This window comes from Leopardus geoffroyi, chromosome A2 (genome assembly GCF_018350155.1).
Source record: "Leopardus geoffroyi isolate Oge1 chromosome A2, O.geoffroyi_Oge1_pat1.0, whole genome shotgun sequence".
Classification (NCBI taxonomy): domain Eukaryota; kingdom Metazoa; phylum Chordata; class Mammalia; order Carnivora; family Felidae; genus Leopardus; species Leopardus geoffroyi.
Window position 1 is genome coordinate 25118023 of NC_059331.1, and position 15988 is coordinate 25134010.

General features: G+C 43.4%; 1 protein-coding gene across 5 annotated transcripts in view; it reads right to left on the reverse strand.

Moving 5' to 3' along the window:
- Positions 1–15988, reverse strand: part of ARHGEF3 (Rho guanine nucleotide exchange factor 3) — a 309958-nt gene that overhangs the window by 206700 nt on the left and 87270 nt on the right. For 3 of the 5 annotated variants that reach the window (XM_045493270.1, XM_045493268.1, XM_045493274.1), the window contains one exon: positions 6230–6296. The exons of the other annotated variants lie outside the window; for them this stretch is intronic. In XM_045493270.1, the coding sequence (XP_045349226.1) occupies positions 6230–6296 (67 nt within the window). The remainder of the gene's footprint in view (positions 1–6229; positions 6297–15988) is intronic. 5 annotated transcript variants of the gene reach the window in all.

Consider the following 15988-nt stretch of genomic DNA (forward strand, 5'->3'; position numbering starts at 1 on the left):
CCCCTCCCCTGAGTGCAGGCAGAATCTGAGAATGTGATGAAGTATCACCCCATGGCTACATTACTAATTATTGACTTTTAGATCATGTAAAGGAAGATGATCTGGGTGGTGATCTAATCTGGTGAGCCCTTAAAAGGAACTGGGCTCTTCCTCAAGTCAGAGAGATGTGAAGCATAAGAGGCATTTGATGTGAGGGAGATTCTCTCGTGCTGGCTTCAGAGATGGAAGACAACACACGGAAGGACCGAGAAGGGGCTCTAGGAGTTAAGAGCCACCCCCAGCTGACAATCTGCAAAGAACCGGGGACGTCCATCCCACAACCACAAGGAACTGAATTCCCCCAATAAGCTGAATAAGCTTGCAAGAGGCCTCTGTGTCTCAGATGGGACCCCACTCTGGCCGATACCTTGATTCCAGTCTGGTGAGACCCTAAGCAGAGAACCCAGCACATCACTCCCAGACTTCTGACCTGTGGAGCTGTGACCTAGTGAAGGATTGTGGTTACAAGCTGTTAAATTTGCAGTAATTTGTTATGCAGTGATAGAAAACTGTTTACTCTAGAGTATGTTTACTCTACTTCCTCATCTGTAAAATGAGGGTGAGGCTCAAACAACGTCTATCTTGGGATTTTTCTGGGAAGTAATATCAGCATAAAGCACTCAACACAGTGCCTGGTATAACCTAAGTGAATGCTACGGGCTAATTCCCTAGGATTAAGGGAACTGTTACAATTGTACTCATCATTACAAAGGCAAAGTATATTTTTCATAAATATAGCAGCGAAGGTTAAACCTTTAAAAAATAAAGTCCGGGGTGCCTGGGTGGCTTAGTTGGTTAAGGGTCCAGCTCTTAATTTCGAGCTCAGGTTTTAATCTCACAGTTTGTGAGTTCAAGTCCCAAGTCGTGCTCTATACTGGCGGCATGAGCCCGCTTGAGATTCTCTCCCTCTCTCTTCAAAATAAATAAATAAACTTCAAAAAATTAAGCCCAAAGGCGGAGAAGGGAACTTAAAGGGATTCTGGGCAGTAAAAGGTTTATCGTAGAATACTCAACTTGTTTCTAGCATTTGAAAAAAAAAATCTTCATGTCTAATTTCCTTTGAAGAAAAAGTATGTGTCATCAGCCTTGTTTTAAAGAGGCAATATGCTCTAATGGCTTGGGGACAGACAGTGTCGGGTTCAAATCCTGGCTCTGTCACTTACCACAGCTGAGATTTTAGGCAAGCTAGCACATGGTGAGGCTCAGTTTCCTCAACCTTGAAATGGGAATAAATATATCTACCATGCAGGGCTGCCATAGCCTGGCCTGGAGCTGATGGTCAATAAATGGAAGTAAATGTACAAACTGAGGCTGCAAGAAAAGAGAAAGCTGTGCTGCCTTCTTCCGCAGGGTAGACACAGTAAGGTCACATTAAACACTGGCCTGGCCAGATATGTTTTGACTATCCCTCTACTGAGTTGTGAATTTTGGAACATTTCAGCCTGGCTTTCAAGAAACATTCAACTGCACTGAGTTTTGTGCACTTCCTTCCAAGCACAGGACCTGGGATGTGTCAAGGCAGCATGGAGCAGGCACAGGACCCTCTGCCTGGAAATACGGTTCTAATTCTGATCCCTCTACTTCGAGTGACCCTAGGAGCGGTCCCCATTATTTCCTGTCTGTGTAGAAACCAGACCCCCTTTTTGTAACAGTAGCAAACTTGGCCTTGGAGAAAATGACCCTTCTCTACCTCAAGTGGCTTCTCTACCCCTAGGTGGCCAGTAACAAAAACCCTGGCCACCTAGCTCCCTCAGGAGGAACAGGTGACCAAGGCCTGTCTGATCTTCTTGACTACCGTGACTGGCCAAGGTATAACTATTTGCCAAGACAGGGCAATCAGAGTCCTACGCTGGGATTTCATACATAGACCCTGGAATCAAAAGCATCTTTCTTTTCTCTGGAAAGGAGTGGTTGTTTGTGGTCATCCTCTCTTCCCAAAGCAGTTCACATGGAGTATGTAAGATAAGATCCATACCCCAGGAATAACAAAGCTGGGAGAGAGCACCCCTGGATACCGCTGGATACCCTGAAGCCCACCCATTCAGTTTCCCTCAGTTTCCCTCACATGAGGCAAACAATCTCCCTTTCCACTTGAGCCAGTTTTAATGGAGCTTCTATCACTTGTAACCAAAAGAGTCCCCACTAATACACGAGGCCTTGTTTTCCACATCTGAAAATTAAAAGGTTGGCTACAATGTCCAAAGTTTCTTCCAAAGCCTCAGAGTCTAGAAATTTATTCCCAAATAGCCTAGGCAGGAGTAAAGAACAGGCACTTAGAGAAAGAGACAAGATAAGCACAGCCATGGAATCTGGCTGATATTTAATTGAAATCTCAGTTGTGACACCTAAACAATGCCTTGTATGTAGTACTAAGTCTTGCTAAGTATTTCCAAGGGCAGGAGTTGTGCTCCTGATATTTTCACACTCCTAGGGAGAGTTTCCTTCCTGTATCTCTCTCTCTCTCTCTCTCTTTCTCCCTCCCTCCCTCTCTCAGCTAACTGGAGGAGTTGTAGCAAATATTTTCATAAGGAAGGGTGGAAATTCTGAGCTCAGCACTGTCCCAATCAGATGGGGACCAGATGTGCAGGGAGCACCTGATGGAAGCACTTAGTAACAGTACTCCAGGGTCCCACCGCTCAGGGTCCCATCTTCTTATTCTCATCATTCTGTTCTGGTTTTACTCATAATGTTCCCTCTAGAACTGCCCCCACCCAAACCAACCTCTTGGCTTCTCTCCATGAGTGTATGTGCAGCACCCATGGGTCTGGTGAGAGACAGACACGGCATCACCCCTTGCCCAGGAAGATGGGGGAATCAGGAGGGTTGGTAGCACCAAGGGCCTCTGTCTCCTTAGATGAGCGTGGGAACCAAGAGACCCAGCCTGCACTTAATAACGACAACTTCTAAAAGGGCTAAATCACTTGGTAGGTAGGAAGAGTGTCATCCAAGGGCCACCAGCTCTTCCTGAACCTCTCCTCAGCCAAAAATCCCAGACCCCCCAAAAGGAAAACCATAAACCCTACTCCTAATGCCTTGAGGAGTAATGTAGATCTGGAGTGAATGTTTCCAGGGAAGACAAGGAGGGGGTTACAATACAATTCATTCAGTGAGATTTTCCTTAAAATTATTTTGAAACATCTCATCTTTTTCCAAACTCCTTATTAAGATGCCAACCACTCCCTCTCTTCCCTCAGGCCCTGTCCCCGGCTCCCTCCTTAGCCCTCACATGTCTCCCACTTGGCTTCTCATCCAGAGTGATGTGGTTCCTTTTCCCCTTGCCTTTTACTATCCATCTCTCCCCAACACTTCTCCCTACCCCACCCCCAAAATCTACAAATACCCAGGGCATAAGCAAACTAACACAGGATCTTTATTCTTTATAAGCCAAACAGGAATGGAATTACAAATGCTTACAATAGTTTCCTCTGCCACACATATAAATATGGGAAATTCACTAGCACACAGATTCTAAAATCTTCCTTTCTTAATAAAGAAGAAAATAAAGCATTCACAAAAAAACATGCCCTGCCCTAGGACAGCATGCATAGCTCAGTCTAAAAGCCTGGGAGTCACATTTCATTATAGAAAATGTATCAGCTAGATAATGCCTCAAATGTCTTCATTCTGGCATTCTGGGTGCTTCTTGTTCTTCATTTCCAATTACCATAACGATGGTTACAAAGCATAGCCTGGCTGGGAGTAAGGGTGTTTCCACTTGGTGGGGTTCCCTCCTAACCCTTCGATGTCACGGATGATTATGTTCCAAGAGGGAGACAGATCAATCTGGCCAATCTGGCAATTATCAGGCCCCAGACCATCTCCCTCTGGCATATCTTGATGTCAGCTTGTCTAACTTTACCAATAAGCCCCATGGGCCAGGAAAAATCAGAGCAAGGACACGGGACCAAAATAAACACCACAGCTGGGCACCTGGGTGGCTGTCAGTTAAGCGTCTGACTATTGACTTTGGCTCAGGTCATGATCTCATGGTTCATAGGTTCAAGCCCGGCATCGGGCTCCGTGCTGACAGCTCAGAGCCTGGAGTCTGCTTTGGATTCTGTGTCTCCCTCTCTCTCTGCCCCTCCCCCGCTTGCACTCTGTCTCTCAAAAATGAACAAACGTTAAAAAAAAAAAGATTCTGTCATCTATTTGGTTGCAATTAGCCAGGGACAGTTTGTTCTTCTGCAGTGATTCCCTAATTTTAAATACTACCATTCAGGGGTGAGAGTATCAAAGGGTCACTTAAACCAAGTGTGTATCTAACAGACTCCTCTGAGCAGCAATTTCTGTAAAACAGAGTTGCGCTCAAAAACTTACAAAGCATTTTTCAAGGGAAGACATTTGAAGAGGTCTTATGGCCACAGGTAAGGTAATCAATTGTCCCAGTTTACCTGGGACTTCCAGTGCTAAACCCAGGGGCAATCGCAGGCAAACTTGAGTGGTTGGTCACCCTAGATGTACCCCAGTACTTGACTAGTGACCACTGCTGAATCAGAAGGAAGGCTAGGGTGTGCTGAAGGGACACCAGAGAGGGAGGGAAAATAAATGCCTTCAAATAGGCCAACTTGCTCATAGAAGGTCCAATTTCTCTATAGCTCAAAATTGACAATAAATGTCAACTATTCCAAAGTGTGTACAAACTGCCTTGTCAACAAAGGATTTATTGGCAATGGGGAAATGCCACCAACTCCATCAACTCTCTTTAATGTAGTCTCTAAGCACGGCAACACATCAAAGGCTCTGAGAAGTCTCACAGTGGTGAGCATATTTAATTAGGTGCTCTCAGTGTGCCCCAAGGTTATTTGACCACACAGGTTTTTTTTCCACCTAATGGTTATGATCATCCAACTGAACACACTTGGAGAAATGGGGACCTTATCCACAAAACCATAAACAACTTAGGAGACACACAGTTTACGTTCAGTAAGACATGTACATCTCCTTAAGAGGTCAACGCATTTCTCTTTGTACTCGGTGAAAAGCATATTGTACCCTTAGTTAAAATACTGCCATGATCTATATTTATTTTCAGTAAGACACTTGGGGAAAATGGCTGAGATCTATGTAAGATACTAAAGGTGAATTGAACTAGTAAAAACAGTGCTGAGAAGACCAAAGACATGACCTCGAAACACAACCTGAAGTCGATTTTGTGTCTGATGGATGTGAAAGATCTGTTTATACATTCAACAAATTAATTAAGCACGTATGTGCTAGGCCCAGAGAGACAGCAGTGAACAAGAGAGAAATACAAGGTCTCTCCTCCACACCTGATGCTTAGAGCTTCCAATCTTAACGTTTTAGTAAGCACTAACTAACAATCTCATCCTATCAATGAGAAGAGAGTGCAGGGGTCTACGGGAGCGCCTCAGCTCTTGTCTTCCCACAGGAGGTGATATCAAGACTTAGACCCAAGGGAAGAAGCTGGTGGGGCAGCTTCAGTGTGTGTAGGAGTGCAGGGCTGGACAGCACAGGCAGTGCTCTAGGCAGAAGGAATGACACATGCAAACGCCAGGTCGTGAAACAGAGCTCTGAGCATTCTTTACACAGGCCAGGGACTTCTTCCTGAGGCCAGAGCTAGAATTCATTTTAGCACACAGCAGGCTTCCATATACTTTTATTATTATTATTATTATTATTATTATTATTATTATTATTATGTTAAGGTAGAGAACTTTGCATCAAGAGGAGGTTAGATCTGACCCTTTCTACACTTCTAAGGGTCTGTGGCTTTATGATTGGGAGATTTTTATGATTCCCCTTAAAATCTGTTCAGAGCTTACAGGCTTCTCTTCTGGAAAACAAAGCTCCCCATGAAGTCGTAAATCTACATATTAACAGACTGTACATTTCCGATTTCTTTTTTCTTCATTATGCACTGGGCCCCTGCAGGTTCCCAAGAAAATGGGCACAATGTCCCCCCCTGCCCATCAACCCTGACTTGGCTTCTTCATCAGCTGCTTTCCCGAGACCTTTTAGGGCAAACGGACACTGGCGGGTGCTTACTGGGCCACTCACGTTTTTCAATTGAGCCACAGCCACTGATATGACCGACCGTGACTCCTCCAAATGCTAAAACCCAGCTTTCTTGGCAAAGATGGGTTAGTAAAGCCACCCCCAACAGCATCCTCTCTGGAGCAGCCAGAACGGGGTATAGAGCAGCAGGGAGCACTCCCGGGGAAACACTTACCCCTCTGAAATTCCAGGCTCTAGGGGAGGGGAACATAGGGAAGCTGTTTTGCAGAATCCGCCTAGGCCTAGAAGAGGAGAAAAGAAAAGACAATGTGTTTCATTACTCATGGGTTAGAGACTCAGAGAAAATCACCCACTTCCGATGTAGCTTTATCAGAAAGAGAGAGAGAGTGAGAGAGAGATGCTTGGAGAAATGGCCCAGGCAGACGCAGCAGCCAGGCTGTTTACAACTCGGCCATCCGTAGCAGCCAAACACACTCCAAACCCCTTCCTAGTCCCCCAGGAGGAAAGCTCCAGAGTCCCTTAGAAATAGTCAAGCCCTCACCCTTAAAAAAATAAAATCTAATCTAAAAGTCAACCTGGATGCAATCAAAAAGCTAGACCAAGCTCCCTATCTTGATCTTCATTTCTCACACACAAACAATTCCCAAACGGATGCCATCACGTGGTGTTTACAGCTCCAGCCGAGCCTGGAATTCTCCCTGGTGCAGGCCACACGGGAGCTCCAGACTTTCAGGGGGACGGTACATGGACCGTCCACAGGACATGTAGCTGCTGCCCAACCAGTTGGAACTGGTTTCCTCACCTATTAATCCCTCCACGTGAAGCAATCTCCTTAGATGTGACAGAGGTGGGCTCCAGGGGGGTCAGCACAGGAGGTGGGGACACAGTACAGGGATGGAAAGAAGCAGCGGTGTGGCTGGGCAGCTTCAGGCACACCAGGGACACCTTACTTCTGTCCTGAAGAGTGAATCCAATGTTGTAGCTGCCAACACGCCCACAGGGACACCTTTTACAATGTGTTTGTGGAGCAATAAGTTACTCCTCCCGAAAATGCTGTGTCTGTCAACATGGAAATTCAAATTTCATGTTTGCTTGAGGTACCACCTCACTGAAAAGCATCCCTGAGAAACGTCCATCTTGGACTTTCCCTGGAGTTTTAGTCAGTGATGTACCAAAGAGGTGGTGTTGGTTTTTCACGTGACAGTCACACCTTTACTTCGACCTCTGTGCCATAGTCAGCAGTAACACAAGGCAGAAGTGACCACTGCACCCTGCAGCATATCAGGCTTGAGGAAAAGTCTTGATAGGCTCTACCATAGGAGAGAGATAGATAAGCAATATGCAAGGTAATTATAATAACAGCAGCGGGGCGCCTGGGTGGCTCAGTCGGTTAAGCGTCCGACTTCAGCTCAGGTCACGATCTCGCGGTCCATGAGTTCGAGCCCCGCGTCGGGCTCTGGGCTGATGGCTCAGAGCCTGGAGCCTGCTTCCGATTCTGTGTCCCCCTCTCTCTCTGCCCCTTCCCCGTTCATGCTCTGTCTCTCTCTGTCTCAAAAATAAATAAACGTTAAAAAAAAATTAAAAAAAAAAAAGACTGTTTAAAAAAAATAAATAACAGCAGCAGCTAATGTCTATGGAGTACTTAAAACAGCACATACTAACACCTCATAGAGTTAATCTCATTGACTCTCACACTGCGAGCTAGGGTCCTCATTATACCCATTTAATAGGTAAGAAAACAGAGACCTAGGGATATTAAGTGATGCACGCAGGTAAAATCAGGATTCTAATCTCATTTGTCTAATCTCAGATCCCATGGTGTTTTACTAGCTGTGTGACCCTGAGCACGAGGTTTCATATTCTTATGTGCAAAACAGAAGAAATAATACCCAGAACATGGTCAAGACGAGATGAGGGTTCTAAATCAAGTTCTATCACTGCTAAGTTCTAAAAGATGTCAGCACAGATCCCCTCCCGTTCCTCCCAGATTCTGGCTCAAAGAAAAGCTTTCGACCAGGGACACAGGACCGACACAGAAAAGCTGGGACAACTCACTGAAACAGATGGGAACTCCCACCTGCTGTATCTTTATATCCAGCCCCACTCCTGCCTCACCCTCCTCCTCACCCACACGTACAACAATAAAAACCCAGGCTAATAACATCTCAAGACAAACAGAGCATGTGGGTGGTTATTTAGATTTAATACTCTTCTCTATTAAGTAACATGTTGGTCTAAGTTCTTCTAAAAAAGCATTTCTCCTTTGGGAAGAAAAAAACTTAGAATTTAACAAAACATCTCCCTGGATACTGCTCCCTCCTCTCCCCGGTTATAATTGGGCTTTGCTCTCCTAATGATTTGATGAGCTTCACTGCTTCCAAAGCAACAACGTATACTAGAACATTGCGAGTGAATGTTCCCCTGTTTTATACGGTGTGGTTTACAGAAAATTATGATCACAACAATCAGCAGTGATTATTATGCCAGGGATGTGCCAGTTTCTGTGCTAGGCACTTTGCCTACATAATCTAAGTCACGCAATAAGATAGGTTATTATGTTATGTTACAGTACTCTGCTAATACATGACATACAAATAGTGTTATAATGGTGCCATGTGTTACAATATTATATATATATAAATATATAAAACATATTATAATGGCATTAGATACTTATTTTAAAAATATTTTTTTATTTACTTAAAGTAAGCTCTACACCCAAAGTGAGGCTTGACCCCAAGATCAAGAGTCACATGCTCTACTGACTGAGCCAGTCAGGCACCCCAGCATTATATACTTTTAAATAAAATATATAACTCTGGGGGCACCTGGGTGGTTCAGTCAGTTAAACGTCCAAGTCTTGGCTTTGGTTCGGGTCATGATCTCATGGTTTGTGGGATCAAGCCCTGCATCAGGCTCTGTGCTGACAACACAGAGCGTGCTTGGGATTCTCTCTCTGCCCCTCCCCTGCAGGCATTCTCTCTCTCAAAATAAATAAATAAACTTTAAAAAATAATGTAACTTTGTGTCATAAAATATTGTTATATAATATTATGGTATAATGGGGGATATTATTATTACCCCATTTTACAGACGAGATAAAACCTCATCTGTTTAACCTCTGCAGAGAAGTTAAACCACATGTGAGAAGTAACACAGCCAAGTTGGGATTCATAACCAGATGTGTCTGACTCTAGATTCAGAGGATGTAGCCCCTCGCATATAGAGAGAAGCCCCGCTAAACAGGGAAGAACATGCTTCTGGGAGAATGTAGCCTAGGGGTTTCTTGTGGGAGGGACCAGCTTAGTAGGATCTCAAATTTAGAAGCCTCATAGGCAAAGAAAAAGGATCAGAGTGAATCTGTCAATCCAGGGCATTCTTTTTTTTTTTTAATTTTTATTTTAATGTTTATTTATTTTTGAGAGACAAAGTGCAAGCAGCAGAGGGGCAGAGAGAAAGAGAGACATAGAATCTGAAGCAGGCTCCAGGCTCCAGGCTCCGAGCTATCAACACAGAGCACAACACGGGACTCGAACTCACAAACTGTGAGATCGTGACCTGAGCTGAAGTCAGACACTTAACTGACTGAGCCATACAGGTGTCCCATTTCTTGTGTTCAGAAGCAGGTTCTTGGGGAGTCTGGGTGGCTCATCGGTTGAGCGTCTGACTCTTGATTTCGGCTCAGGTCATGAGCTCACGGTTCGTGGGTTCGAGCCCACATCAGCTCTGTGCTTGACAGTGTGGAGCCTGGTTGGGATTCCCTCTCTCTCCCTCTCTGTTCTTCCCTGACTTGTGTGCTCTCTCTGTCTCAAAACAAATAAACTTAAGAAATTATTAAAGAAAAAAAAAAGGAATCAAGTTCTTTGCACTGTCAGCAAAAGTCCAAGTAAGAAACAGGTACTTGGTTCTACAGATCTCCAAGACATGAAGGTACACAGTTGGGCTTCCTAACAGGGCTGGGAGGAATTATCTATACTGTGTTCAGTCCTTGGACCCCTGATGTGAGCCAGGTCTGTGCACGGTGTGTGCACACGTGGTTAAGAAGCACAGCCCATCCTGCAGATGCCAGGGGAACGACGTTGACCAACAACCATCCACCTCTGCGGAGGGACCAACGGGAAGCCAGGGTGGGTGTGAAGCAGGAGAGAAGCCATTGACACAGGAGGGACAGCTTCTTGGCTGGAAGGAGGTTACAACTGAAGGAAAGACTGGGAAGAAAAGTTAGAAACACTGTCCACATGGAGAAATGCCCACAGGAGGAGCAACAAGTCAGGATTCAAGATGCATTTAGGGAATGATCTCAAATTTCAGAAGTGTGTGTGTGGCTGGAATCAAACAGAATAAGCTCAGGAGCTTATAACCTCAGGGTCAGCAGCAGAATGTATTTCCCACCACATGGAAATGAATACAACTTTTTTCCACCACCCTGAGAAGAGGATTAGTGACCATTTCCAGAGCAACTCCTAAGAGTATGGGTTTCAGAAGTGAATATGTAGACTGCTTTGCTGCCCGTGCACTCATCATGTGGGGCCAAGAGCCTAGTGTCTGAGGTACGACCAACTTGGGGCTCCAAGAGTGGCTCCCTCTCCTTCTTGCTGAGGGACTTCAACCAGGCTACCTACTCTCTACTGTCTCTGAGCCTCCATTTTCTCATCTGTAAAATGGGGATAATAATCTCTTCTCACAAAATTGAAGCATTAAATTAATGTACTACATAAAATGTTTGGCAGAGAATCTGGCACTTATTAAATACTCTAATTAGCTATTACAGTAGCGCCTCCTTATGTATAAAGGATATGTTTCAAGGAGTGTCTGGCTGGCTCAGTCGGTGCAACACGTGACTCTTGATCTTGGGGTGATGAGTTTGAGCCTCACATTGGGTGTAGAGCTTACTTTAAAAGGGGGTACATTTGGGGGCACCTGGGTGGCTCATGAACCGTGAGATCATGACCTGAGCCGAGACCAAGAGTTGGATGCTTAACCAACTGAGCCATCCAGGTGCCCCAAATATTTTAATGTCTTACTTCTCAACCCAGGGCATCTTGCTAACAACACTTTCCTTTTATTTCTTTTGTTTTGTTTTACTTGCTCTATCTATGAAGACAATTGTAGCAACACGAGGAAAGCCAAAGGGCTACATTTTATAAAGAAATTAGTGCAGACTATAACCACCTGTGCCAGGTATTTTATCCTGGTTGGAGCACTCAAGACAGTGATGGTCTTTCAGGTAAATGTCTTCTTAATTCTGGTTGTGGTACGTAATTGAGGATGGACTGGCAGGTGTTTAGCCAGGTGAAGGAAGACCCAATTCTCTGTGGAGAAGCTCACTGTGAAGAGGTCGTTTGCCCAATGGAAAGCTCATCACCTAGGCTTGCCTCTTAAACAAAGGCACAATGGCACCACCCGTAACATGTTTCCATAGTTCATAGGCCACACTCAGCTTCATTCCACTTACACCATGGCTGCAACTCCAACTCTTTATTTCCTGATAAAATATGGGGAAACAGGATCACAGAACCTCAAAAATAGTCAACTGGTACAATCACTCGGCATGGGTTGGATCTTCTCCAACAGTCCTGTTGAGAATGCACCCTGAAAGAGAGTCTTCCCTCTTTAGAGAAGGGGTCTGTATGCAGTCATAAGGGCTCACATATTAATTTCTCTCCAACACGTAAAGAACACCTTCCATAGGGCAGGCACAGGACCAGACATTAGAGATACAGCAGTAAACAGCACAGATACAGCGTCTGCTTTCATGAAGCTTACAAAAGGACAATGGGAGTGAGAGAGGGTGGGAGAGAGAGAGAGAACAACATAGTAAGTCTTAAAGAAAAATAAAACAGTGGTAATGGGGAGAGCCAGAGGGGCTCAGTCAACATTTGAGGAGCTAGACAGACCTCCCAGAGGAAACGAGACCTCCCTGTGACCTGACAGAGGTGAGGGACTCAACCAGGTAATATGACAGGGAGCAGCAGGCCAGGCGACAGGAAGAGCAAGCTAAAAATGCAGGAGGTCGAACTTTGCAAAGATTACCTAAATAGACAAAACTGGCAGAACTAACTGCTGAAGTTAAGAGTCAAGAGTTAAGATGTAGAAGCAAGATGGCATATGAAAAACTGGAAGCTAAGTATGACCACTTAAACATCTGTCAATAAATAAAGGGATTATTAAATGAAGCTACATTCATTCTTTACAATGGAAGACCATGTAGGACTATATATTAATGAAAAATCTCAAAAAAAATAAAGAAAATCCAAGTTGCAGGAGGTATGCATATGATAGGATATATGATATTATGTAGAATCTCACAAAAAAACACTCTCTTGTTTTGGCCACATATGTATGTAGTAAAAATGTAAGACTACATATGAAAAGGTTTTTTTTTTAAGTGTATTTATTTGAGAGAGAGAGAGAGAGTGAGAGAGAATGCTTGTACATGCACCCTTGAGAGGGGTAGGGGCAGAAAGAAAGGGAGACAGAATCCCAAGCAGGACCCATGGTGTCAGTGCAGAGCCCGATGTGGGGCTTGAACACACAAACCGTGAGATCATGACCTGAGCTAAAACCAAGAGTCAGACACTTAACCGGCTGACCCAGGAGCCCCTGAAAAGGTTTTATCAACTGCAAATAAATGGTCCCCTCTGGGGACTGAAAGGGAAAGGGACTCGGGTGGGGCCCATGTGAGGTTTCATCACTACCTGTAATGTTTCATTTATTCACATAAAAATTCTGAAGCTAACAGGGCAAAAAGATTTTTATTAAATCTAAATGGTAGGTATAGATATGAATGTTATAATAGCCTATATTTTGCTACACAGGTGAAATAGATTATAATTAATAACAATAACAAATGAATAAATTCTAGCATAGCCATGTAATACAATACAAAGGCATCCATTAAAAATAATGAGGGGCTCCTGGGTGGCTCAGTCAGTTAAGCATTTGACTCTTGATTTTGGCTCAGGTCATGGTCTCACGGTTCATGAGTTCGAGCTCCGCATCAGGCTCTGTGCTCAGAGCACGGAGCGTGCTTAGGATCCTGTCTCCCTCCCTCTCTGCCCCTCCCCCCCTTAAAAATAAATAAATGTTAAAAAAAAATTTTTATAATAATGAGGTGTACTTGTGCCATCACCAGCAAAGACCATAAAATACAGTATGTGAAATAAGAGGCAGGGCAACGTGTAAATCCATTTACTTTTACACACACACACGCACGTACAGAATCAGCTCCGAGCATGCTGAGGGCCCTGGCAGGGCACATGCCCAACTGTTGACATTGATTGATTATGTATACAGTTTGGGTCAGGGGTGGGAAGCATAAATGTGGACATCAGCTTTTACATACGTATTTTTAAATCTTTACTATAGAAACGTATTATGTAATGAAAACCATAATAATGTTTACTAAAAGGCCTTAATAGGTAGGGAAGGAGGCAGAGAGGCATGAAATGAGGCTGAACAGGAGGCCAGGGCTGGACAGGGCAGAGACTTAAAGGCTAAGGTTGGGGGGCTGGTCATGGGGCGATGGGGCTCCACTGAAGCTATATGGTGAGGAATGACATGGGATTTGCCTTTAGAAAGAGCCCTTTGGCTAGAGGGAAGAGAAGACAGCCGAGGGGTCCAGAATGAAGGCAGAGACCAGCAGGGAGGGTACCACAGGCATCCAGATCCACTATAGCCGCTCTCATCTCTTTCAAGATTCTGAAGGCACAGAAGTCATAAGTGTCCGTTCAGACTGCTTTTTCCCATTTTCTCTCCCTTCCCCAGTTGTTTTCTAGAACAGCACTGTCCAGTAGAAATATCATGCGAGCCACACATGCAATTTTAAATTCTCTATTAGTCACATTAAAATGGTAAACAGAAATAGGCAAGTTTAGTTTTAATAATATAGTTTATTTAACTCAATATATCCAGATACTATTATCAGTTCAACATGTAATAGAAAAAAAATGTTAGAGATATTTTACATTTTTTCATGTCTTCCAAATCCAGTGAGTATCTTACTCTTAGATCAATCCTCTTTTTAATGTTTATTTATTTTTCAGAGAGAGAGAGACAGCACACAAGCAGGGGGAAGGGCAGAGAAAGAGGGAGACAGAGGATCCAAAGCAGGCCCCTTGCTGACAGCAGAGAGCCTGATGTGGGGCTCGAACTCATGAACTGTGAGATCATGACCTGGGCCAAAGTTGGACACTTAACTGACTGAGCCACCCAGATACCCCTACTCTTACCTCAGTTTTAATTGGTACTAGCCATGTTTCAAGTGCTCAGTAGCAGTATGTGGCATGTGTCTATCATACTGGACAGCACAAGTATAGAAAAATAACACATGTAATTTCAAAGAGCCTCTTTGAAAAGCCAGACTTTGAAAAGCTACAGCTCTGTGTCTCAGCAGTTAGTGACTAACCACAATGTATAAATTGAGACCCTTTTGAAAAATGAGACACTCTCCAAAATGATTTTAGTATCCATCTGAATTCAGAAAAATTCAGAACAAAAAAAAATATTTCTCAAAAGCTTTAGAGATATAGTCTCTGGAATAATTACAGGAAATTATCTTCAGGTCACATCCTTACTTGAATAGATCAACATACGAAATTTTTCCCAAATGGAGATTATCCCAAACAAAGGTATATGATCTGGTCCTAAATAATGTAGAACTAGTCTAATCAAACGAATTCCAGAATGAACTAAAAGGAAGACATTGAAATGATTCTTTTAAACCCATAAAATGATTATATTTGTATTTCCCCTTTTGTGAAATGTTTGTTCAGGTCATTTACCCATTTACATACAGGGATGTTCTTTTTTTGTTATTGATATGTAAGGGCTCTTTCTAGATTCGGACAAGAGTGTGTAACAAGTGGCTAGCACATGCCTGGTACTCTAGTAACCGTATTAAAAAGGCATATATTAAATTCCATCAACTGGTGAATGAAAAATGGATAAACAAAGGTGTATGTGCCTGCAATGGGATGTGATTCAAAAGAATGAAGTACCAACAGCTGCTAGGACATGAAGCAACCTTGAATGCCTCATGCAAAGTGAAAGAAGCCAGGCACAAAAGGCCACATCATGTATGATTCCATTTATGTGAAATACCCAGAATAGGCAAATTCATAGAGTCAGAAAGCAAACTAGTGGTGGCCAGGGGCTGGGGGAAAGAGAGCAAGTAGGAAGTGACTGCTTAATGGGTGCGCAATTTCCTTTTGGGGTGATGAGAATGTTCTGAAATTAGGTTGTGGTGACGGACGCACAACCCTGTATATGTACTTAATACCACTGAATTATTATACACCTAAAATGGCTAAGATGGTAAACATGTATTTTACCACAGTAGTTTCAGGCAATTTGGATTTATTTATTTATTTATTTATTTATTTATTTATTTTAATAATGAGGGTATCCTTTGGGTAAATACCTAGTAGTGTAATTGCTGAATCATAGGGTAGTTATATTTTTACGTTTTTGAGAAACCTCCACACTGTTTTCCAGAGTGGCTGCACCAGTTGGCATTCCCACCAACAGTGCAAGAGGGTTCCCTTTTCTCCACATCCTCGCCAACACTTGTTGTTTCTTGTGTTGTTGATTTTAGCCATTCTGACAGGTGTGAGGTGATATTTCATCGTAGTTTTGATTTGCATTTCCCTGGTGATCAGTGATGTTGAGCATGTTTTCATGTATATCTGCTCAAAGAATACAAAAATACTAATTCAAAGGGATACATGCACCCCAATGTTTACAGCAGCATTATCTAAATAGCCAAATTATGGAAGCAGCCCAAGTGTCCAGTGACTGATGAATGGATAAAGAAGATGTGGTATATATATACAATGGAATATTAATCAGCCATAAAAAAGAATGAAATCTTGCCATTTGCAATGGCATGGATGGAGCTAGAGAGTACTCTAATAAGTTAGTCAGAGAAAGACAAATACATCTGATTTCACTCATATGTAGAATTTAAGAAATT